Source organism: Periplaneta americana, chromosome 2, assembly GCF_040183065.1.
Source record: "Periplaneta americana isolate PAMFEO1 chromosome 2, P.americana_PAMFEO1_priV1, whole genome shotgun sequence".
In the NCBI taxonomy this organism is placed as follows: Eukaryota; Metazoa; Arthropoda; class Insecta; order Blattodea; family Blattidae; genus Periplaneta; species Periplaneta americana.
Genome location: NC_091118.1, coordinates 192,481,609 through 192,506,986, shown reverse-complemented (window position 1 = coordinate 192,506,986; position 25,378 = coordinate 192,481,609). Strand labels below are relative to the sequence as shown.

Genomic DNA, 25,378 nt, shown 5'->3' with positions numbered 1-25,378 from the left:
GAATTATCCGTTATGGCTACCGTTATTCATTGAGAAAAATTCGCTCCGACGCCGGGGATCGAACCCAAGACCCCCGGTTCTACGCACTGGGTGCTCTACCATTGAGCTACGCCGAGGCTCAATCCACAGCACCGGATCGAATATTTCTCCTTTGGTGTTTTCTTTTAGTGCCTTACACCATGTTCGACATATATTATATTGACACATAATATATTATATTAAGTCAACTGTCATCACACAAGGAGCGCACTCATTTGAGTGACTTGGTGGCCGGGATTCCACAGTATATATGCACTGCTGGGCGAATGATCTACGTAAAGATTAATTTTTTGGTCCTACAGAATAACCATTGGCTATTACCATGTTTAAGAATTGCACTTGTATGACGTTTAGGCTCAATTGATGGGAAAGTAGACTTTTGTCTTCGAGTACGATATTCATGTCAATCAGATTTATGTTTTCATATCTGTGGTAGTAAGTTAGTAAACTGTATTTATAAATTTCTTCAATAGTTAATACTTTAAATCTGTATAAATTAAATTTGTTGGGTAATCCATATTTTTGGTTAGACAAATTTTTATTAATCTTCTGTGTAATAAAATTAATGGATTAAGTACAGATGATACTTCTCCACCCCAATTTATTATACCATATTGTATTAATGATTGTACTAAAGCTAAAAATATTATTCTCAGTGCTTCCTTAATAATAAAATTTCGAAGTATTATGAATTTATAAATTGTCTTTCAGTACTTGTATACATAAAATCAATTTGTTTATCCCAACGTAAATGCTGATCTATAATAATCCTAAATAATAAACTTTTTGTACGGGGTGTTGTGTGTTGAAACGACAAAACTATTTTCTTGCAGTGCTTTCTCCGATGGCATTCTCCCCGTACACGGCACGAATATTTTGAGCCTCCCTGCGTTACCTTTGTTCCTCTATTAAACTCAAACAGAAGAATAGGCCTATGTCGGACGTGTTCGTTTTTTTTTTTTCCACTCGACACTCCATTTTTTTAGCCGACAAATATCACAAACTTTAATCAAATCCTCAAAATTCAAGGGATATTTACAAGCATAACACTCCAAATAACAAATGACAAATGAAAAACGTTAAACAATCTCCTAGCAACGCAGTGTTGTGATGAATAAAAACGCTACGAACTTATTTATCTATCAAATAATGATATAAGTATTATGACCAGTTTGTCCAAGTAATATTTAATTTTGCTTAACGAATGTTAAATTAACAGTCTGTTTATTTTTAACGCTTTGTTAATGGAATTTCCATTTGTTCAACATAATTTTGTTTGAGATAACCAACGCTTAACTATAACGTTTGTTAGCACTATTTTAACTACTCAACAGTAGTTGGTAATGATTCTACACATGTAAGACAATTTTTGATTGGCTAAAATTAATCTTTAAGTTCTATATTATAGAGTGAGTCATGAAACTTGCATAAAATGACAACCTGTTATAGTAGGCCACGCTCCATAAACAAACAGTTGACAAATGAAAGTTGCAGGTAACGTGCTGAATAATAATTACAAAGTAAGGTTATATTTCCTCATTGCTATTATGGATACGAAATACGAAAGAAATAAAATAACACTGATGTATTTAAACAGTCCAAAGTATTTTTTAAATGTTATATTACCAGTCATATGCTAAACATTCCCTACAGAGAAACACAAAATATTAATTTCGCAACTTCTGTTCGAACAGCTGTGGAGACATCGGCCATATTTAACTAACTGTTAAACGAGTAACTGCCCGAAATCTTATATTTAAAATTAACAAACTGTTAACAATCTGTTAAACCAAACTGGTGTTGAAAACATACAATTTTATTAATTAAGGGGAGGCAGAGGAGAATATTTCAAAATCCACAAAATTTATCCGATTTGTTTGAAATTGATTATGGATACTAAAGTATGTTATTAGTAATGGCCATACCAAGTTTCAACTTTCTGAGTACAATAGTTCTGTAAATATTAATAATTTTATAAAACTTTATATCGTTTGATATAAAATGCTCCATGCAACAAATTGTAAGAAATTTTCAATATTTCTTTTTATTTATATGTTCAGAGAAGGTATATAAATAATGTAAGTATTAGTTTATTATGGGAATAATATCTTGGTTTTAATTTCATACTTTTAAGGGCACATAATCAAAAACTAACATCGGAATATGAAAATAAAGATAATAAAAATGGAAAAAAACCAAATTTTCATTTTTTCTTCAGTTTTGTTCGAAAATTTTACCTCTGCCTCCCCTTAACAAACTGTTTAGCTATATTATTTTAATGTACCGAAGTACATATTGTATTTCCATGCAGATATTCTGCGTCATCATACGATGAAAGAGTAATGGAACGGAAAAAAATTATCTCCGGCGCCGGTACATTAAAATAATATATATGATATGCGTAAATCACTTCGTGATTTAAGACGGCGCTTATTCCGTCGGATCCCGGCCAACTGGTCACTCATAACGAGTGCACCTCAGCACATGCGTGGACTTCCGTCCTATGTTCATAGACATCTATGACGTAGTGCAGAGGGCGGCCACTAGAGGGAACCCAAGAGTTGGAACTTAATCAGAGACAATTCTGTCCGACGCCGGGGTGGTGTCCGGTGTGGCTTAGTGGATAAAGCATCAGCACGTAGAGCTGAAAACCCGGGTTCAAATCCCGGCGCCGGAGAGAATTTTTCTCCGTTCCATTACTCTTTCATCGTAAACTGTTTAGAGTTTAACAGTCGTTAAATTTTCTAACAATACTTGGAAAAACTGGCCACTAGACTATCAAAGAAATAAAAGTTAGTACTTAGTCTACAGGAATCCTATATTAAAACATCTTACCACTCATTCCCCAATTTTCATAGGGTCTATCAAGGATTAAAATTCACTTCTCTTCTGTACAGATACCGCCTGAACTGCGATTGGGCCGTTGAAATGGAATGCGACAATTTGTTCACGAAAACGGACATGGGCGATCGGGGATAAGGACGTGAAGTTTGCGAAAACATCATTACGGGAGTTTGCTGCGCACATTTCCCTTTCTGCAACTGGAAGCCATATTGCCGAAGTTGACCAACAGATAGCGAGCAACTTCTTAGCAACTCGGTATCTGCTCTCTACGCCATTTCCTGCTATCAGTTTCAAGTTATCTCCCTCTCCCCCTGCGTCATTGTGACGTTCCTTATTGTTTAGGCAGCCCGCGTTACTCGCCTGTAAACTTGGAGTTGGCGGGAAACTGTAGCTATATCTACGTTCGATACAAATGCAAGTCAGTCACAATCAGCCTCTGATTCGACGGTGACCAAAATAATATATCCATTACGTTAACAGACTGTTATTGCGAAGATGACGTCATATGTTGCCTAGAAACGGCCGTATGCAAGTGAATCACAATAGACTTTCCAGAGATGCGATTGCCAGTAATTATTACAGATTTCTCCCTACTATCACGGCATTACTCCCAAAGAGAAAATTATTAAAGAAATAAAAGTAAAATTATCAGACTTCAGAAATAAAAGTGAAGTAAAGAGTGTCCCAAAACCCATCGGATTTAATATGTAAATAAATAAATAAATAAATAAATAAATAAATAAATAAATAAATAAATAAATAAATAAATAAATAAATAAATAAATAAATAAATAAATAAATAAATAAATAAATAAAACAGATAATAGCGCCGACAAACCAACAACAAGATCATGGCGCAATGTTCTGACAATATTGTTATTATTGGGTTGGCGACACTGCTATCTGCTCTGTTATCTGCATTTCTTGCATTTATTCACATTATTAAATCCCACAAATTATTGTTGGAACACCCTATATAAAACACAAAGTTGTGTTTGTTGTACTAAGTGTGCCTCACAGTAACTCCTAATAAATTTAAGTTTTGAATTGTTAATTATTATTATTATTTTTCCTTTATTTCTTTATTGATTAATATACCCTATATCTGCTTATAGAGTGTTAGTTGGGAGGCCGGAGGGAATAAGACCTTTTGGGATGCCGAGACGTAGATGGGAGGATAATATTAAAATGGATTTGAGGGAGGTGGAATATGATGGTAGGGACTGAATTAATCTTGCTCAGGATAGGGACCGATGGCGGGCTTATGTGAGGGCGGCAGTAAACCTCCGGGTTCCTTAAAACCATAAGTAAGCAAGTTATACCATATATCTGTAGCATACTAGTATTTATAATGGAATTACTGTGTTTTATCTTAAGTGGTTTGTTGGATAGCCGTTAGTATGGGTCTGCGATAAGAGAAATAAGAAATATAATTCATACAAGAAAGTAAATCTGCCCGTCTAGCAGACACTGTATCAATGCAAGAGTCTGATCCTTTGCTAAGCAAGTGATATCAGAATATGTAACTCATTGCCATTGCTCAGCAAATGACGTCTGACGTTGAACTTCCGTAACGTTTTATCTATTTGACCCTCGAGCATAAACATTAGAAATGACACTGAACAACAAGAATTTTTCTCCGACTTAAAACAGTGTGTTCCTTATGGTTTGATGTGCGCTGAATCCGAAAATGCATCTCTGTTCTTCGTATCACGTAAGGTTTTTAAGATATACTATGATTTCACTTTTCGATAAGTGCTCACCCAGGAAACATCTGGCGCGGGTTGGAGGTATAAACCAAAACAAAAGCTAATGCATTTTATGAGTTTATGACTTATTTACGGTTTATTATGGTTGTTGGCATGTTATTTTGTACTTCTATTAAATAAACGGATATTGGTCCCTTCTATTAAGTAAATTTCATAACAGTTCAAAGTCAGGTCTGTGCAGTGAACAAACAAGGGTGTGATTTTCAGTATTTAAAGGAAAAGTTAACCAGTTTGAGTGAAGGAAAATTCAAAGAGGGCATTTTTATCGGTCCACAAATTCACAAAATTATGGCTGATCCTTTGTTTGAGGAAAAACTTTCCGTTACAGAAAGAATGGCAAGGCGCGCTTTCAAAGACGTTTGCTAAAATTTCCTTGGAAATTTTAGGGCAGAGAATTACATAGAACTTGTTGTGGAAATCATGTTAAATACATAAGACAAAATGGAGTGTAATATGTCTCTCAAAGTACACTTTTTACATTCTCATTTGGATTTATTTCCTCCTAACTTTGGAGCGGTAAGGACGAGCATGGGGAAAGATTTCATCAAGAAATATCTGAAATGGAAAGGCGATATAAAGGAAGATCATCATCCATTATGCTTGCAGACTATTGTTGGTTCCTTGTAAAATACAGTCCCGGGTCTAGTTATAAACAGAAGTCATCCAGAAAATTATTTTAAATGTAAGTTCAAATTTCGAGATTTTTCTCATTATATGTTATGAAATATTTTTATTGTTGTTGTGTTTTAAACTATGTTACATAATTTTTGTATCCAGTACACATTTTTCAAGTATTATGAGGAATTTTGAATCCCTAGTGTGTTGTAATTTTATAACTAGCAGCGAAAAATTAAAAACAAGTTTTGTCATAAAAAAATTCAATTCATTTTCCCCGTAAAATGGTACGTGATGGAGCTATTTGGGTTTTTAAATTCAGATTTAGAGCACACATATGAGTAAAATTCACCTATTTTTTTCGGAGCATGACGAAAAGTAAACATTTGTTTTTCAGTGTAATTAGATAATTATGAAATAGACAAGTGAACTTTTGCAGATACACGTGGTACTCGGATGAAGTCGGAGAAGGGTTGTAGTTCTCTGTGATTTCTTAATGGAGCGAGAGTTGAACATGTACTGGAAAGTGTCAGTATTGCTGTGTTGCAGGTTCTGCGTGGGCGATCGCTTCTACCTGTGCGAGAACAAGATCCTCTGCGAGTACGACTACGAGGAACGTCTTGTGTTCGCCAACATGGCGTACAACCCGCCCAGCCTCGCCCACATCAAGCGACAAACCAGCCATCTACCGGTGAGTGAATCGACCATGGTTTTCAGTACATTGAGCCGGTTTCACCAATGGCCACTTATTTATGAATGCCAGGGATCTCACTTTCATTTCACCATCGATAGTAACTTGAAACAAATTTTCAAATCGACGTTCATCTCACATATTCGGGAGAAATTAATATACTCTCGTCACCAGCGTAGCTCAGTTGGCTAAGGCGCTTGAGCGCGGATTCGATTCCGCTTGGAATGATTACCTGGTTGGGTTTTTCCAACCGTAGGGCAAATGTCAGGTAATCTATAGGAAATCCTCGGCCTCATCTCGCCAAATATCATCTCCCTATCACCAATTTCATCGACGCTAAATAAGCTCGTAGTTGATACAGCGTCGTTAAATAATCAAGTTAAAAATATATAGGGTGATTCACTAATAACTCGTGTTTTAGAAATCAGTTAAATAGGTCATTTTGAGCATAATATGTCATATGAATATATGTCCGATCATTTATCAACCGTTAAAGGAGTTACAGCTGATTGAATTCTACGAAATAGCAGTGATTTTGAACAGAGCTAAGAATTATTCACTTAAAATACACACAAATATTAATTCAAAATAATGTATTAATCATGAAATAAACATATCTCAGTTTGGAAGCAGATTTTCAAATGTATCTTCTTCCACGTCAGTGCGCTTGGTCGCACGGATGTGAATGACACGCGCAGCGTTCCGTATGTCGAAACGACTGTCCCTGATGAGTGCAGCTGATAATCGCCAGATCTGTCTTTCCCTTCACCCCCGTACTTCACGTCACAGCTCAACCCTGCGTTTAATTTACGTTCCAATGTTTGTATTACGATGCAAGGGACTCCAAAACCTAATGGATTTTTACGAATAACTTTGAAACTATGGTACTCGGACCTATATTCATATGGCATTTTATACTGAAAATGATCTGTAAAACTGATTGCTAAAGCTCGGGTCTTTAGTCATGGATCACTCTGTATATTGCACACCGTTAAGAACCTTAAAAGAGAAGAATGATTCTCACACTTTATGGAAATTTGGTAGTTTTTCCCAGTTGTACCGTATGCTTTACTTTACCTCAAAAGAAATTGTATTTTTCCAGAACTATGGCAGATAGACAAACAAAATTTTCACCAATCATAAAACAGATCCTGTTGAGTTGATTGATACCCACAATAAGTAACTGGGATTACTTCGCTTCAGTTGACAATAATAAAACATTTGAGTAATATATATATTTTTTTTTCCCTTCTCAGAAACTATTTGTCACAACATAATGAAAATATTTATGCACATTATTTGCTAGTAGTTTGACATTGTGAATTAAAACTTTTTCCACATGTCTTAATTATTGTTTCCTAATTAATTCATTAAGCCGCCACTGTGGTCTAGTGGCTAGAGCGCTCGACGTATAATCCTGTGGGCCCGGGTTCGATCCCCGGTGTAACTACGTGCTGGGCATGCCCATGTTCCAGGTAACAGGGATTTTCTCCGGGGGCTCCGGTTCCCCTATGACATTCCAGCAAATCTCCTTCATATCTCATCTCATCTCATCTCATCTCATCTCATCTCATCTCATCTCATCTCATCTCATCTCATCTCATCTCATCACATCTCTTTCACATATCACATCACATCTCATCTCATCCCATCTCATCACACATCACATCACAATTCATCACATCACATCACATCACATCACATCACATCTCATCTCATCTCATCTCATCTCATCTCATCTCATCTCATCTCATCTCATCTCATCTCATCTCATCTCATCTCATCTCATCTCATCTCATCACATCACATCTAATCTTATCTCATCTCATTACATATCTCATCACATCTCATCACATATCGCATCTCATCTCATCTCATCACATCACATATCACATCTTATCTCATCTCATCACACATCACATCTCATCTCATCTCATCACATTTAATCTCATCTCATATCTCATCTCATCTCATCACACATCACATCACATATCTCATCTCATCACACATCACATCTCATCACACATAACATCACACATCACATCTCATCTCATTTCATCACACATCACATCTCATCTCATCACACATCACATCACACATCATCTCATCTCACCTCATCTCATCCCATCTCATCACACATCTCATCTCATCTCATCACACATCACATCACATCTCATCACATCACACATCTCATCTCATCACACATCTCATCTCATCTCATCTAATCTCATCTCATCTCATCTCATCACACATCACATCTCATCTCATCACACATCACATCTCATCTCATCCCATCCCATCTCATCTCATCTCATCTCATCTCATCTCATCTCATCTCATCTCATCTCATCTCATCTCATCTCATCTCATCTCATCTCATCTCAACGCGAGTGTAGCGTATGGCGCACCCTGGGCCACTCCTCTGTCGGTAAATTGATCTACACAACTGGGTCCATACGGCTGAATGACGAAAAGTCAAGTACACGTCATTAGTAAAAAAAGTTATTCATTAATATAATCATAAACATCATTTTTGTTAAGTTAATTAACATTGGTGAAACCGGACTCTTACACTCTTTTGTTTCAACTCTCGCTGATTCGGTATGACGTGTTTTACAGCCCGGGTCTGTGACGTCATCTCTAGTGAATGGCACAGCCGTGACGTCAGCGGGTATCCGGGCAACAAATTCAGTTGCTTCTTCGGCGGGGGACCTGAACAACAACATGGCCACAGCAGGGCACCTCGTGGCCCACCAGTTGGCCACCGCCAGCCACATCAAGTCCCCAACCTCCCTACAACTCGGGGCGGGGAGGTGAAATTAGATGTGACAAGTGCTGCCATCTTCAGTGACGGACTGGCTGCTGAGGGAACGTGTTCTGTCTTAGGGAAATGTTGTGCCAGACGGGTTTCGAACTCGCGATGCCGGGCAGCTTACCGACGCTTGTATTGTCTCTGGACGGCGCACCCTATCTCGTTAGTACTGAGTTATATTTGCCTACTTTTTGGTGATATTTCGGACAGTTGCGTTGTCTATATTTGGCCAATTGATGGAGCCTTCTTGTTAAAATTACTGAGCATAGTTTTCATTTACTTAACATATGAGGTATATTTAAGAGTAAGTCTTGTGTTTCTGCAAAATAAATTATATTTTTCCGCTAAAACTTGACGTTTTCAGCGTACATAAAAACTTAAAAGTGATTGGGACATGCTGTATTTTCGTGTACAGCGATTTCTTCTATTTATTGGTCAGATTTTGTTTGTATGACTTGAGGCTTTCCCGGCGTTTGATGTAGAATAACTCTTCTCGGGTTCTCAGCCAGGTGAGTTGGAGATTTGCTTCCAAGCTTTCGACGGCTAGCTCTGCCATCTTCTTCAGGGAATGAAGTGATGTGGGACCCTACTATTGCATATATACCGGCTAGACATCACTTCATTCCCTGAAGAAGATGGCAGAGCTAGCCGTCGAAAGCTTGGAAGCAAATCTCCAACTCACCTGGCTGAGAACCCGGGAAGAGTGATTCCAGATTTTTTGTTTATTTTTATTCAGTATCTACGAGTCAATTTATTTCGCAAACATACATATGAAATCCAGGCTAATAATTTTTTTAGTAACGTATTAGTGTTTCTTTATTTCAAATCAAAAACACGAAATGGTGATGAATATGAAATCTATCCCGACAGCTTTCCTTAATTTTTTTTTCCTTCAAAATGGCGAAATAATAATATCAGATGGACAATATGGTGCAACACACCCCCGAAAGTTCGAAAAAAAAAAAATTAAATGTATCTACTTTTTGTCGCATTTTTTTTTTGCTACAAATTACGGTCCATGTCACAGACATATTTTGTACGCGCAGTGATTCGTTTTTAGAATTCCAATTTCACAAATCGTAAAATAATTTTAAAAGTTATTACAATAAATTTATAGACATTTATGCAAATTTATACAAAATTAATTATATTATCTGCCGTACAATCTATAAATGAAATTAAATAGCACCTTATTGCCTTTTGGGATCATAAATAATGTTTTTTTAGCATAAAATCCAAAACGGAATTTATTCTTACTTGAGCGCATATTAAATTATTTATGTACGTCTTTGAAACGGTAATTCAAAAAAATAACTATGAACAGCGAAATCTTGAACATACAGTGACGTTCATATAGCCTAAAATTTCTGTAAGAATGTGCCATCTTATAGCTGTTCCAAATCTTCTGCATAGTCACGTGATTGCATTTCGTAATCCTGGCGGGAAGAGTCCATCATTTCGCCAAATATTCTGTTTCTTGAATTTGTGTTAGAAGTGTGAAGCGTGAAAATAATATTAAGGAATCAGAATCTAATTAAGTGATAGGATTTCGTTTCGTTAACGATAAATGCCAAAATTCACTACATAGGCCTACACTGTCATAATGATAATGTATACCATTTCATTAATATTTTATGAAGAATAAAATGTAACTAACTTCTAAGTTCCTTTATCGATATATACAGAGTCTGTATGAAATCCAATATCAGTTAATCATCAATATAAAAATATCATTACTTAATACGCATTTCTTTTGTCAATTCACGAGATTCTGTGTATCTCCAAGGCAACAGGAGTCTGCATTTATTTTCTAGCAGTTCATACTTTGATAAGATTTTAAGCACTTTTTAGTAGTGCTTTCTTTATATTATATTATATTCTGAAGTATAACCGAAGACAATTGACGAAAGATCTCTATTAACTGTTCATAATTACAAAAAAAAAAAAAAAAAAAATTAATTTTGTTATTTTCGGTATAGGAGACATTGCATGTAAAATTTTTGCTATTTATTTCATTTCGATTTTTATGATTTTGCTTCAATATTAATTTAATTGTTTTATGAGTTCTTTAATATTGAAAACAGAAGAACTCCAAAATCTAGAACTCAATTTCCATTTAATTATGTATCTAAAAGTTTTTATTCTCATCGAATTATGAACATATTAATTATCAGTACTGAAAAGTAATATCTATACGATGTAGGCCTATAGGTTAGGAATTTATGAAAGAAATCGTGGCCTTTCCTTTAGTGACTATGATATATATCATCTTTATTTTAAATACAAAATCATAATATGAAATTTAATTCAAGTTTACGTTATTTAGATTCAAACTTGGCGAGTGTGAGCCCGATTTCATACCGGACCCGAGCTGAAAGATCTAGTGACATGCATTGGGAGATCCAGCGTTTGATTCCAGAAGCTGCTATGCAAATTTATTTCTTCTTACTATCTCTTCAGGTAAATATCTGCACAGGATGTGAAATATACTAAAATTACTAACACATGAGTATTTTGACTAAAGTAATAACAAAACTAATATGTTAACAATCCATTGGTGAAGGAAAAGACCTATATTAAATTTATCAAAGTTTTGTTGAAATTTTCTGTTAGTAATTTTTAATACCGGTACTTCGTCAGGTTGCTAATGCCCTAAATGTCCGATAGGAGACATCCTGATTCAATTTTCAGCCGAGGGAATTCATATTATGAATTATTTTATCTTCCCTTGAAAATTCATCACTCTGGGTATATTTAAGATCATACATTTAGAACTCACAGAATCTGAATTATCTGTAAAAATTACTATTTTATTGTTATTATTTTTACTTAATAATACCCAGAATCGCAACTTTAATACTTTAATCGTGTTTATAAAATCAACGGCCGTTCATTTGCTCTGTGTTGTACTTGGTTTTAATTTCTGCAGTACGCAATTTGTAGCTCTGATTAATGGAGAGCGGTATGACGGTAGAACATAACCTTCAACGTACTCCATGCAGCCAGTCCGTCCTTTTACGTTCACATTCCAAACTGACGAACAATCTTGAAAGTGAATTCTTCCAGAAGATTATTTTTAAGAAGTATGTGCAATTCAAATGCCATTTAAATAAATAATTATAATTTTATTACTTTTTAATTGTTACGTAAGTTACCGCTATTTCATTTCGAGAACGAACATTGATATATGTGAAGAATATAGTTAATTATTTTAAAGTTTTTCTTAGTGTAAATCAAGAACAAGACATTTGCTCTCGCTTCTCAATACTTAAATTCTTGTTACGAAGAACTTTGACTTTTTCTTCACGTTCATTCCGATTTATTATATTACGAACAAGCTAATCTGTTTCGTCGTAGCTTGTGAAGTTCTAAGAAGAAGAAGAATAATAATTTCCTGCATTTCTTTTTGTGAGGTAGCCTACAATGGAACTGAAGACTCTGTTATAATAGAAACACACTTGCATGCTTACTGTCTATTGTTGATATGACTGCGGACTACGGCATCTGTCGGTGTTTCTATGAACATTTCCAGAGTTGCCTTTGTTTTTCTGACTGCGAAATGATGTGATGTGTTTGTACGTCTAAATAAAAAAAAAACTTCTTCCGATGGTCTGAAACAGTTGAAGATAACCGCTCAAAAGACTTTTTAATTATTAAAAAGGAAAGATCTCACTTCGTACGACTACGCAAAAGTTTCAGCATTTCAATGTAATTGTGCCATATTTCAGCTGATTGGTAATAGTGAAACCAAAGAGAGAGAGAGAGATGAATCGATGTTCTATATGTGAGGGCAGTGAGTTTGTATGTAGAGGAGTTGTGGTCGACTTCACCAAACTCTGTACTAACGCCTGGTTAATTATGTATCGATTATAACTTAGCAGTTTGTTAGCAACTGAATTTCCTTAGTACAAGGGAACTGTTTAGAAGACCCTTATGTAAACTTAATTTTGATAACTTTGTGTTTGTTCTTTTAAATGCTTTAACTTGTTTAATATATTATTTATACATAAGTTGAACTTCGTTTATCGCCATAGTTACCGTAGCTAATTATTTATTCTCTTGTAAAGATAAAGGAATCTATAAAATTTTACTTAAATACAACCTATTTACTGTTCGTGGTTTTGCTGTATTTACGGCTATTATTGTTAGGCCTTGAAAGTTAGAATTCCCACACAGAAACTTGTTGGGAGGGAAACCATTCTTTATAACATAAAAGTATGCTGAAATAGACTCATTACAGTACATTTATTGTTACTTAGTTACCATTAGGCTATAATAATTTGAACTGGTAATGAAAATTACGGGAAAACGGCTGAACCGATATTAATAAATGACCCCTCATTTTGAAGCTTGGAACCCAACGTTTTTCAGAAAAATAGTAGTTTCCAGTGAAATGTCAATTTTCCTACATAATTTTCCTATTTTCCAAAATCCATCTGTCGTCAGTTTTGAGAACTAATGGCTTTTCAGAATAAAACAAAACACACACACTACAATAAACAATATTACACGAAGACCATGACCTGGAGGATTGCTGACATATGTAGAGCTCAGATTCTCTGACACCATAATTCCAATAGCTATGTCGATCTTCATTTGTGTAATTTTTTTGGAAAATCTCAAGACTTACTAAAAATAATTTATAGGTCTGATCCTCTGGTGCGTAATTTTCTGAATGCAGCTGTGTATTGAATTTTAGAAACTACAAAACTTAAGAAGGTTTGATGACATTATTACATTAAAATTTCAATATTATCACAATTTATGCCATGATGTATTTGTCACTAATGATATACATTAATGCTATTGATATATCGATGATATGAAAGTGGACCCTTTTGGGGTTATATAAGTAGGCGTAGAGGATATCTTAAATTAGTTCTTAATATCTATAATTTACAGAGTAACGGCTATAGTATATATAGAGTTAGTGAAAACTACAAAACTTACGTAACATAACAATATTGCTATTAAAAATGAAATATTTTACAGTTATTACTGAAGTGGTGTGGGTCTTTTTGATATATTTAGTGGCTGGGCGGTGTAGATACTTATATGTGTGATTCTCTAATTTTTCTAGGATGTAGTGCAGTAATATGGAAGATGCATTAGTAAATTGAGTCATGCTTTCTATTTTAACTGTATCTTATCAAAATTAATTTCATATTCCTTTGGTTTAATCGATTAAATCTGAGATCGCTGCCAAGCATATCATTTTTTTGTACGGAGAACTCAAAGAACTGAAGATAGATGTGTTCAAGAAACAGTATTTAGCATAAAAAACATTAAAGAGGAAGCTTTTTAAAAGAGATATTTTTTGACAGGATTATTGAGTTATTATGTTGCTTTAAATGTTATATTTTTTTAGTAGGTTATTTTACGACGCCTTATTAACAGCTTAGGTTATTTAGCGTCTGAATGAGATGAAGGTGATAATGCCGGTGAAATGAGTCCGGGGTCCAACACCGAAAGTTACTCAGCATTTGCTCATATTGGGTTGAGGGAAAACCCCGGAAAAAACCTCAACCAGGTAACTTGTCCCTACCGGGAATCGAACCCGGGCCACCTGGTTTCGCGTCTAGACGTGCTAACCGTTACTCCACAGGTGTGGACTAAATGTTATATCTTCATCATTATGGAAGCAAATAGATTTCAAAATGTCTGGTAATCTTTCTGGAAAATAAATACGAAACATTTTATTTGTACTTATAATTAACTAAATTTGCAGCATTTGTTGCACAAGCCACTAGTTAGACAATAATTCTCGTGAAAATTTGAAACTTTTAAGACTATGTTTTTCAGTAAATAGATATAGTTTTCAGAACGAAGTTTTGATGTAACATGAGTTTAAATGATTCCAATGAGTTTTTGTTAACCATCGCACTTTCCGGAAATCAGTTAATGGATATAATAGAAGTTCAACTATATAAACTTCACAGCTAATGTATCTGTGACGTAATGAACAGGAATTGAATTCTTTCTCTCATGACCTTATAAAACCCGCATTGGATCCTTGTTGCACAGATTAATAGGGGAGGGGGTGATATCTGTAATATCCAATGACTTTTTTTTTTTGGAGAGATTGTTAAATATATGTGCAGAGACAGTGATGTAACGAAATATGTATGAATTAGCTAGCAAGAACTAATCGGGGACCCTTACGGACACTTGAGAAATACTCTAGCATATTAATTTGTTATGGGCAACTGAAAGTTTTGACCTTGGTATTTACCTCTCTATATTGCCGAAATTCTTAAAAGGTGTGTAAGGACTGAAGGGTTGATAAATATGGGGTAAAACGTGATAGTCCATACGGAATTCTTTGCGAGGAAAAGAAGGAAAGAGCTTGATTTAAATGCGGTAAAAATTATTGCAATTTTTAGGTAAGAAATACAGTTTAATTTATGTAAATGTTTGTCTAAAGAAGATATTAAATATCTGCCTCAAAATTGCTCACAATCTGGTTTTTATATGGTAATCTCGTTTTAGTATTTGTATTTTATCACGGTTCTAATAGTGTTCGTCTTATTTTGAAAGAAATGGAAAAAGTTTCTTTCTTATCTACAGGGTGATTCACCAAGTTCTCTCCCGGTTTATGAGGTGATTCCTGAGGTTATTTGGAACGAAAAAATGTAAATAAATTAATGGGATCACATTCATAATTACGGAGTTACAACACATTTTCGAAACGCGTCATAGTGAATGGAGCGCTAGACATGTTTGTTGCCATAACTACGAGCATGTTGTTCATAGTCGCATCTGGGGATGGATGAAAGGTTAAGATACAAATACGTGAAGAGTTGCTTCAACGCATTCTGCATGCCGCAGCGACAATAAAGAACAAACGTGTGAAGCTGCGAAATGCTACAAGCGCGGTTCACACCCGTGCGGAGATTTAGGAAGGCATTTTCGAAAATGTGATTTTTAATCCACTCTAAATGAAAGAGACTGTTACATAAACAACCAATTGTTTGTATTTTATTTATTTATTTATTTTTTGCATTTTTGTTAGTGAAATCCTGAAATAAAAGTTTTTTCTGCCATTTTCAAATTAGCCTACCGTAACTCCGTGATTATGAAATTGATTCTCCATGAATATGGTTTTGTAAATTATTTAAATGCCATCACTAGGCCTTCAATAATTTCTGGCACATGCATCGACCATATATTTCTAAAAACTCAAAATAATTATAGCTTCATACCTGGCGTTCTATCTAGTGCTATTACCGATCACTATATTGTTTTTAGTTTATTAAAAATGTCTAACAATGAATACAATTCCAGGCCGTCTGTTACTCTCTCATCACAAAATATGCAAAAAATTAATTATCCTGATTTGATTACAGATTTTCTAAAAAAAACCTGGGAGTCGGTCTATAATTGTAATGATGCCAATGCCTGTTTTCAAATTTTCTACAATTTAATCATAAAGTATATAGATAAACATACTATTATAAACAGTAATCAGAAAATTTCTAATAAATCCAAGAAAATAAAACCCTGGATCACAGCCGGCATTATTAATTCTATTCGTACAAGAGACAAACTTGCTTTAAAAGTTAAAAAGAATCCAAGTAACGTACAACTAAAAAATTACTACAGAGCATATAGAAATATGTTAACTCTTATCATTCGAAAAACGAAAATTAAATATTATGAATCCCAATTTGATAGATACAAAAATGAACCTAAAAAATTCTGGCAAGTTATAAATGAAGCTACAGATGTAAATGTACAAAATAAACAGCCAATCAAGGAGTTAAAAAACGATAAGGGTGAAATATTAAATTGCAGAAAAGAGATTGCAAACGAATTTAATAATTATTTTTCAGAGATAGGACACAAAGTTACTTCTAACATTAATAAGTCAAATTTTAACTCTTCTCTACAAAATGAGACACAAGATGAACATTTAGCTTCCTCCATGTTTCTTTTCCCTGTAACTGAAGATGAAATTATTATTTTGGTTAAGAAGTTAAAAAATAATGTTGCTCCTGGTATAGATGGAATTAAGAATAATACTTTCAAAATTATTATCAAATATATATTAAAACCCATGGTTCATACTTTTAACTTATGTTTTGTGCAAGGTATATTCCCAGATGTTTTGAAATGTGCCATAGTAATTCCAATATACAAATCTGGAGATAAAAATAATTTAAATAACTATAGACCTATATCTTTACTTCCAACATTTTCCAAATTGCTTGAAAAATGTTTAAAGAATAGATTAATAAATTATTTAGAAAAACATAAAATCCTCTCTAAAAATCAGTTTGGTTTCCGCAATAATATTTCTACTGATGATGCTCTTATTAATGTTACTGGAAAAATTATCAATGAACTAGATATCGGAAACAAATGTTTGGGTATTTTCTTGGATCTACGGAAAGCTTTTGACACTATCAATCATAATTTACTTTTGGACAAACTACATACTATTGGAGTTAGAGGTATAGTTTTAAAATTATTCCAATCATATTTTAGTAACAGAAGGCAAATGACCAAAATTGAAGATCAATTTAGTGAATACAAATATATTGATATAGGTGTACCGCAAGGAACAATTTTGGGACCTATTTTATTTCTAATATATGTTAATGATCTGCTAAATATAAATTTAGAAACATTTAATGGATCTATATATTCATATGCGGATGATACAGTAGTTATTTTCAGTGGTTTTTCTTGGCAGGAAGCATATAGAAATGCTAATATAGGTGCTAACATTGTTAAAAAATGGCTTAATTCCAACTTCCTTTCTTTAAATATATCTAAATCAACTTTAGTTCCTTTTTCGTTAACAGCTGCCAGTGTTCAAAATTTAAAATTTAGCGATAAATATAGACTAATAATACACAGTGAAAATTGTTTAGATCCCAAAAGTTGTAAATGTCCACCTTTGAAAGAAGCCACGTATGTCAAATATCTGGGTATCATTATTGATCAGAATTTAAAATGGCCTCATCACATTACTTATCTTTGTAAGAGGCTTCGTAAAACAATTTATAAATTCGTTAATCTTCGCTGCTACTTACCTATTAGAGTTTTACGAAATGTTTATTTGGCCATTATTCAGTCTATCATTCAATATGGTATAATTGTTTGGGGTGGAAGTACAAAAATTAATCTTAGTCCGTTAAATTTACTACAAAAACGAATAATTAAAATTTGTTTGAAGAAACGTTTCGATTATCCAACTAAATTAATTTATTCTGAATTTAATGTATTTAATATTGAACAAATTTATAAGTATACGCTGTTAAAATTTTATCATAAAAATCGTAATAAGTTTGTATTACAGACACACAATTATGACACAAGACGAAATATTAATTCAACATTAGTAGAACCTAAATGTCTCACATCTGCTGGTCTAAAGCATGGCATAAATTTTGGCCCTCGGTTGTACAATGCTTTAACTAAATTACACCCAGAACTTCTAACATGTAACCCACTAACATATAACAAGAAAATTAGAAACGTGTTAATATCTTAAATTTGATTAAATAAATTTATAGCCTATGTGTATGAATTAATCAACCTATATTATATTTGTATTCTATAATTTTGAAATATGTGTTAATCCTACTTTTCACGTGCGATATTATTCTTCTCTAGTGTTAATATTATATTATATACTTAATTCCATTGCCGCTGTAATTATATTTTAGTTCCTATTTTATTTTACTTATTTATTTATATTATTATTATTATTATTTTTTATTTTAATATTATATCTGAACTGCGACCGAGCACGAGCGCTGCTCATTCGGTCTCAAATTTTGTTAATACTACTGTATCTTCTTTTTATATTGCTTGTATTATTTTATTTGTATTTCTCTTTGTTTGTTTTTGTAATTATATTTCTTTATTCTGTATATTTGAATTTAAATAAATTGAAATTGAAATAAATTTACATTTTTGGTTCAAAATAACTCAAGAATCGCCTCTATAAACCGGAGGGAGAACTTAATGAATCACCCTCTATAATGGCTGTGTTGAAATTGTGTTTATCAATTATTTCCTTGTGCTGTAAGCATATGGCTGACTTAACAACTTGGGTTTTTCTTCGCCATCCTTTTCTCAATTATCTCAGGAACTGTAGAAGATATCGTACTGAAATTTTTATAGGCTGAAGATGCAAGGCTTTGAAAAAACCTGACGCTGATTTATAAAAATATTTGAAATTTAAAAATAATGCTGGTTTTATTTTGTTTTTTTTTTATGCAAATGCCTCAGTTTCTAAGGAGGTATAAATGATAAATGAATGAAATTTTAAAAACATATTGACAACAATACAATAATGAATTTGGTGCAAATTAAGTGATGTACCAGTATGTCTATTAGTTGATCGTACCGGTATATGAACTAGTTTGATCAGATGTATTGCCATTGATAGAAAAAATGACAGAGCAATTATCATCGTGCGCTTTGAAACTGCAGTTGAACAACCTGTAGCAGTACATGAAGAAAAGAAAACTATCTATGACCCTACAATTCCATACTTTAGAGATTATTGTCACATAAAAGGACAGATTGAAGTATTTGGCCTATTGTTCGGAGCAAGGGAAACAATTCCAAAATTCTCAGTTGATTGTTTTAAGTCTTTTGGAATTCCTTTAAATATTTTGAAAATTATTGCTATAGACGTTATGAAATATTCTGTTCAGATTTTACGTAATCACCTGTACACCTAAATTTCCTTATATTCTGTTTGATTGTTGGTAATTATTGAATGAAAGTACTTTTCCAAGGGTAGCTTCCATTTAGAAATAAATATCGTAAATAGTGATACCGCAAATGTTTATTTTTATTTTATTTGTTTAGTATGCTGTGTCTTTTAGCAACCCTTACTGAAGGGCAGCTACCCTTGTGGGATTTATATATATATATATATATATATATATATATATATATATATATATAAAATAACGCAATAAAATCTCTTCTTAAATTAAATAATTAATATCACGTTTCATATCACTTGGGTATACTGTTTAAAAAGGGAAACATTTAGAAAGGGTGGAACATTGATTTCACCATATCTCAAAATTGAGATTTTTTACTTCCTTCCTTCTGGGTTCTGAGGTGAGCAGTGTTCAAGGCAAATGTAAAGCATTTTTGTCTAAATTCTATTTTCGGTTATGCTTGTTGGGAGGTAAAGTTAGACAAAATTGATGAAATATATTATTATTCTGTATTTATTCCAATGTCTCTATTGTTAAACCAATCGTTTCTGCTATTACTTGTATCTTCTCGTATCTGTTGGACATTGCGTCTTCTTTTGAAAGTCGTATACTTTACAAAAGTAACTTAGCATTATGTGTACAATCTCTTAACCCTTAAATTCGCAAGGTATCCTATAGGATACAACAGGTTAATGCTATAATTTTAATAGAACAATAGAATAAAAATTGGTAGGAAAATTAAAATTTCACAATACTATAATATTGTACAATATATGTATAAAATATAGACATTGCGATAGTTGTTTTCTTTACAGTCAGACACGGTTTAATAAACTAGTGTGAGCAATGAAGTGTTGCCAATCTAAGGGTTAAATACGTTTTATTGACGCCACTTTGTATAATATTAATACTTTTATTTAAATAATTGAATCATTACACATAAAAGGACAATCCATTATGAAAATTTATGTAGGATTCTGAGTAAGATTGAAACATCAAACGCTTTCTTCATATCGATGCTAACAAACTGTTAAGTTGTTTGGAACTTATAAACATTATTAAACTTAATGTAAAGTAAACAAAGACGCTTTTTAAGTATATTGAACCGAACGTTAGTACATGGTGACGAAAATTACTGTAGTATTAAAAAAGTGTTACACGATGTAATTGTAAATTGTAAATATATCTGTCTAGCGAATTGACTACAATCATTCACAAACAATTAAATGTATATTGCATAAATAAATGAAATGCTACATAGTATACCTGTGCTTGTGTTCTTTCCCCATATTATTTTACTTTCCAGCAAGAAGAACCAACATAATATGTTTTGTTTATCATTCTACGCCATTACTGTTAAACTCCTATAACTATAGCTGTTGTATTGCTACAGATTCCGTCATAACAATTACTATTATTACACTGGGACTGTTATTGCTGGCATTGCTGCTGTCAGTAGTTCCCAACGCCCTAATAGTAATTGAGGACTTAACATTCTAAAGGTACTAAGTCGCTTAATAGTTACAAGACAGCTTATCTTCTTTCAAAGCAAAACAACACCCGCTGTATGCAAGTATTCACAGTTTTCTCTCCAAGGACAGTTTTTCACTGTAAACCCAACATTCTCCAATGTTACCTATTTTCTGCCTTCCTTTTAGTCTCCGTATGTGATCCACATATCTTAATGTCGTCTATCATCTGATATCTTCTTCTGTCCCGAACTCTTCTCCCGTTCACCATTCCTTCCAGTGCATCCTTCAGTAGGCAGTTTCTTCTCAGCCAGTCACTCTTTCAATTCCTTTTTCTCATCGTGATCAGTTTCAGCATTTTTTTTCATCCACTCTTTCCAACACAGCTCCATTTCTTATTCTGTCTGTCCATTTCACACGTTCCTCCTTCTCCATATTCACATTTCAAATGCTTCTATTCGCTTCTCTTCACTTCGTCGTAATGTCCATGTTTCTGCCCCATACAATGGCACACTCCACTCAAAGCACTTTACTAGTCTCCTCCTATGTTATTTTTCCAGAAGTTCGCAGATAATACTCCTTATTCTATTAAAAGCTTCCTTGGCCATTGCTATCCTCCTTTTGACTTCCTGGCTGCAGTTCATGTTACTGCTTATAATACATCCCAAATATTTGAAGCTGTACACTTGCTCTACTGCCTCATTTAGAATTCGCATACTTACCTTTTTTATTTTTCTTCCGACAACCATGGCCTTCGTCTTGTTTGGATTTATCTTCGTCTCAAATTGCTAAGTTATGATGTGCTTAAATACGGGAGATTGTCATTGCTAGATTACAACAGTTTTAAGATTATTGAGTTAGAATGCGGTATAGAAAACAGCGAAAACTTTAATAAGAAAGAGAACAGATGGTGCTTAGCAGAGTGCTGCATTGGAGTTAAATCGCTCACTTGAACTCGGTCGAGTGTCGCACCCTCGAGTGAAATAAGATCGGTCGTGATACGCTCGTAATAAATAGAAGCACAGTATAAGGTCATCTCACCGACATGTCTTATCTTGTATGGAAGGCGACAGATAAGATACACATATGTTTTGCTCACACGGTAAAAATAAGGCTTTATTTTCTGCGTTTATGACAAATGTTTAATGGAACAGTCAATGGAACGTACCAAAACTGGAACATGAAGTTATAAATAAAATAGTATGAAAAACTTCGATATACAGTTATTATTGCTAATTAATAATTATTCAATATTTGATTTACCACATATATAATATGTTAGGTCCATACATAGTGTTCCTCCTATATACTGCGACAATATAGAAACGTTTTACAAAATATTATTGATATAGCAGTAGATTAATAACAATATTAGTACAGAGATAACGTCACAGAAAATATAATAAAACGAATAATCATGCTGCACGACTGTTACAGACGCAAAGATTGATACACTAATTATTAGAGATTATTATTATTATTATTATTATTATTATTATTATTATTATTATTACTACTACTACTACTACTACTACTACTACTACTACTACTACTAGAAAACTTGATACGGTTCTTGCATTATCGTGATTGTGTTCTCTTTTTAGAATAATTACATTTACATCCAATAACATCTATCAGATGTGGCAAAAACAAAATCACTCCTGTGTGGGGGGGGGGAACCATTTACCTACAACATTTATATTACATTTTAAAGCAAGTTTTGTAGTTGTGCTATGGAGAGGTTAGTTAAACACTGCAAAGTTTTGAAATGATAAACATCTATGATGTTACTACACAGTTCATCACTGTAACAGGAACGAATGTCTAACGCTCGGCTTATACCGTTCGAGGATTTATCGATCGCGACAATTTTACCCATCATACATGTGCGCTACCTATCGAATTATGCTATGAACTACTTGGCGCTCGAGCGAAAACGTCCGATGCAGACCTCTGGTGCTTAGGTAATGTGACACACAAAATAACTTTTTTTTTTTTCCAAGTCGCTAAAAATGAAACAGAGGGAGTTCTTTCGTAAACTGATGCGACTACATCTTCAGTGTTGTCACACGAATTCTGTTGCAACTAATTATAATAATTAAAATGAAGTTAATGGCAATATTGATAAATGTCCACGTAACAAAAGTAGTGCCACCGATGAGTGTGAAAATAAAATAGTAAGTAAAATTAAGGATGTTCGACCATTCTGGGCAATAAACCAAGCAATGAGAAACTATTTCACCAGCCACGGGGTAAAAAAAAATATATTTTTTGAATATTTCAGATCCAGCAAAAAGCAAAACGGCGATGGCTGGAAGTACTGTACTACATGATGTACTCTACATCATTATTTACATTTTAAGTTATATTTCATTTTTTTTGCTATTTATGATTTCCTCCTATTTGCTACTTTCATTTCAATATTAATTATACAATTCTCTGCCTTCGTTTCGATTAAATTTTCGTAGTTGCATATAAAAATTGGAAATTTATCCTTTGAAGAGGTGGAAAAATTCAAATACCGGTACCTGGCAACAACAGTAACAAACATAAATGATACTCGGGAGGAAATTAAACTCAGAGTAAATATGGGAAATGCCTGTTATTATTCGGTTGAGAAGCTTTTATCATCCAGTCTGTTGTCAAAAAATCTGGAAGTCAGAATTTATAAAACCGTTATATTACCGGTTATTCTTTATGGTTGTGAAACTTGGACTCTCACTTTGAGAGAGGAACATAGGTTAAGGGTGTTTGAGAATAAGGTGCTTAGGAAAATATTTGGGGCTAAAAGGGATGAAGTTACAGGAGAATGGAGAAAGTTACATAACACAGAACTGCACGCATTGTATTCTTCACCTGACATAATTATGAACATTAAATCCAGACGTTTGAGATAGGCAGGGCATGTAGCACGTATGGGCGAATCCAGGCAATGAACCTCCGGGTGCCTTAAAAGCCAGTAAGTAAGTTGGTTATTTATGTTTAAAGGGCGACATGTTTTTAATGCCCAGGGCGGCAAAAATGTTAAATATAGCTCCGTATGAGCGCACTGATTTGGTAGCTAGAAATGCTACACTTGACCTACTATATAAAGTACAGAATATTTCAGATCCTTGTTTATTGATACTATTTGTTTGTGGTTATACAACGTGGTTTGAAAATGTTACAGGCACTGTAATAGGGAATCACCCTATGTAAGAGGTATTCTTCACATCCGATTCCTGTCGGAATTCCAATGGTTAGCGCCCTACTCCTGCTATAAAATTCGGTGCCGGCTACTTGGCGAATGTATCGGAGTTTTGTGTCGAGTGAACTTTTACACCGGGCCCAGCCTACTCCTATCCCTCGTCTCGCCAAAGTCAACGTGTTGGAGGAATTCGTGACGTCACACGCATAGTATTAACCCCGTGCTCTGAATTAAAAAATTGACAAAGAGTGTTATGAAGTGCTTTTATTACCTAGGGTCGTATTCATAGACGATACTTTGGACCAAAGTTGACTTTGGAAAGTACAAAGTCACCATTTTCCTATTCACAGTCGACACTTTGACGAAAGTAAACTGTCGACCTGGTTGGCGAGTTTGTATAGTGCTGGCCTTCAATGCCCAAGGTTGCGAGTTCGATCCCGGGCCAGGTCGATGGCATTTAAGTGTGCTTAAATGCGACAGGCTCATGTCAGTAGATTTACTGGCATGTAAAAGAACTGCTGCGGGACAAAATTCCGGCACATCCGGCGACGCTGGTATAACCTCTGCAGTTGCGAGCGTCGTTAAATAAAACATAACATTTTTAACATTTAACACGAAAGTAAACTTCGATCATGACTTTACTTCGAAGTCGCCGAAAATCTTGACTTTGACTTTGACTTTCGTTCGTGGACATAAGAAAAATGGCTGCTATTTGGGAAATTGTTATATTTGCCGAGAAGATTGATAACATCCAGGAAATTATAGAAGCTCCTCATGTATCTCGGCGGTATTATTAGACATGTGCAAAACTCTGTTGAATTTTATAGAGATAATGCATTCAAATCAAGATACAGATTTCAAAAATAGACCGTATTAAATAATATCCACGATTCAACATGCACTGATGGATAATATAATAATAAAAAGGATTATCTGTTCCATTAATAACACTCTTATTTCACTTCGATATTGTTCTATGGGTATAAGGATTAATTTTTTACTATTGATTTTGTATATTTAATTGTATTCTTTATACGTCTTCACCAGTTCTAGTAGCATTTCTCTTTCATAATCTGTCATTGGTGGCATCTTCTTATCTTTCACGTCTTCACAATTATTTTACATTGAAATAATATTATACTACTAGGTTCAAAAAGTTCCCGGAATTTTACTACCATTTTTCGTATTAATATATAACAAGGGATATTATACATTTGTTTTGTTGGTAACATTCATGATGTCATTTCCTTAAAGTTTGTTG

At 33.9% G+C, this 25,378-nt stretch overlaps 1 protein-coding gene across 1 annotated transcript in view; it reads left to right on the top strand.

Moving 5' to 3' along the window:
* Positions 1 to 17,809, top strand: part of LOC138694979 (LIM domain only protein 3-like) — a 262,976-nt gene extending 245,167 nt beyond the window's left edge. The window contains exons 5-6 of the mRNA XM_069819209.1: positions 5,817 to 5,958; positions 8,578 to 17,809. Of these exons, the coding sequence (XP_069675310.1) occupies positions 5,817 to 5,958; positions 8,578 to 8,775 (340 nt within the window). The 3' untranslated portion in view covers positions 8,776 to 17,809. The remainder of the gene's footprint in view (positions 1 to 5,816; positions 5,959 to 8,577) is intronic.
* Positions 17,810 to 25,378: the final 7,569 nt, after the last annotated feature.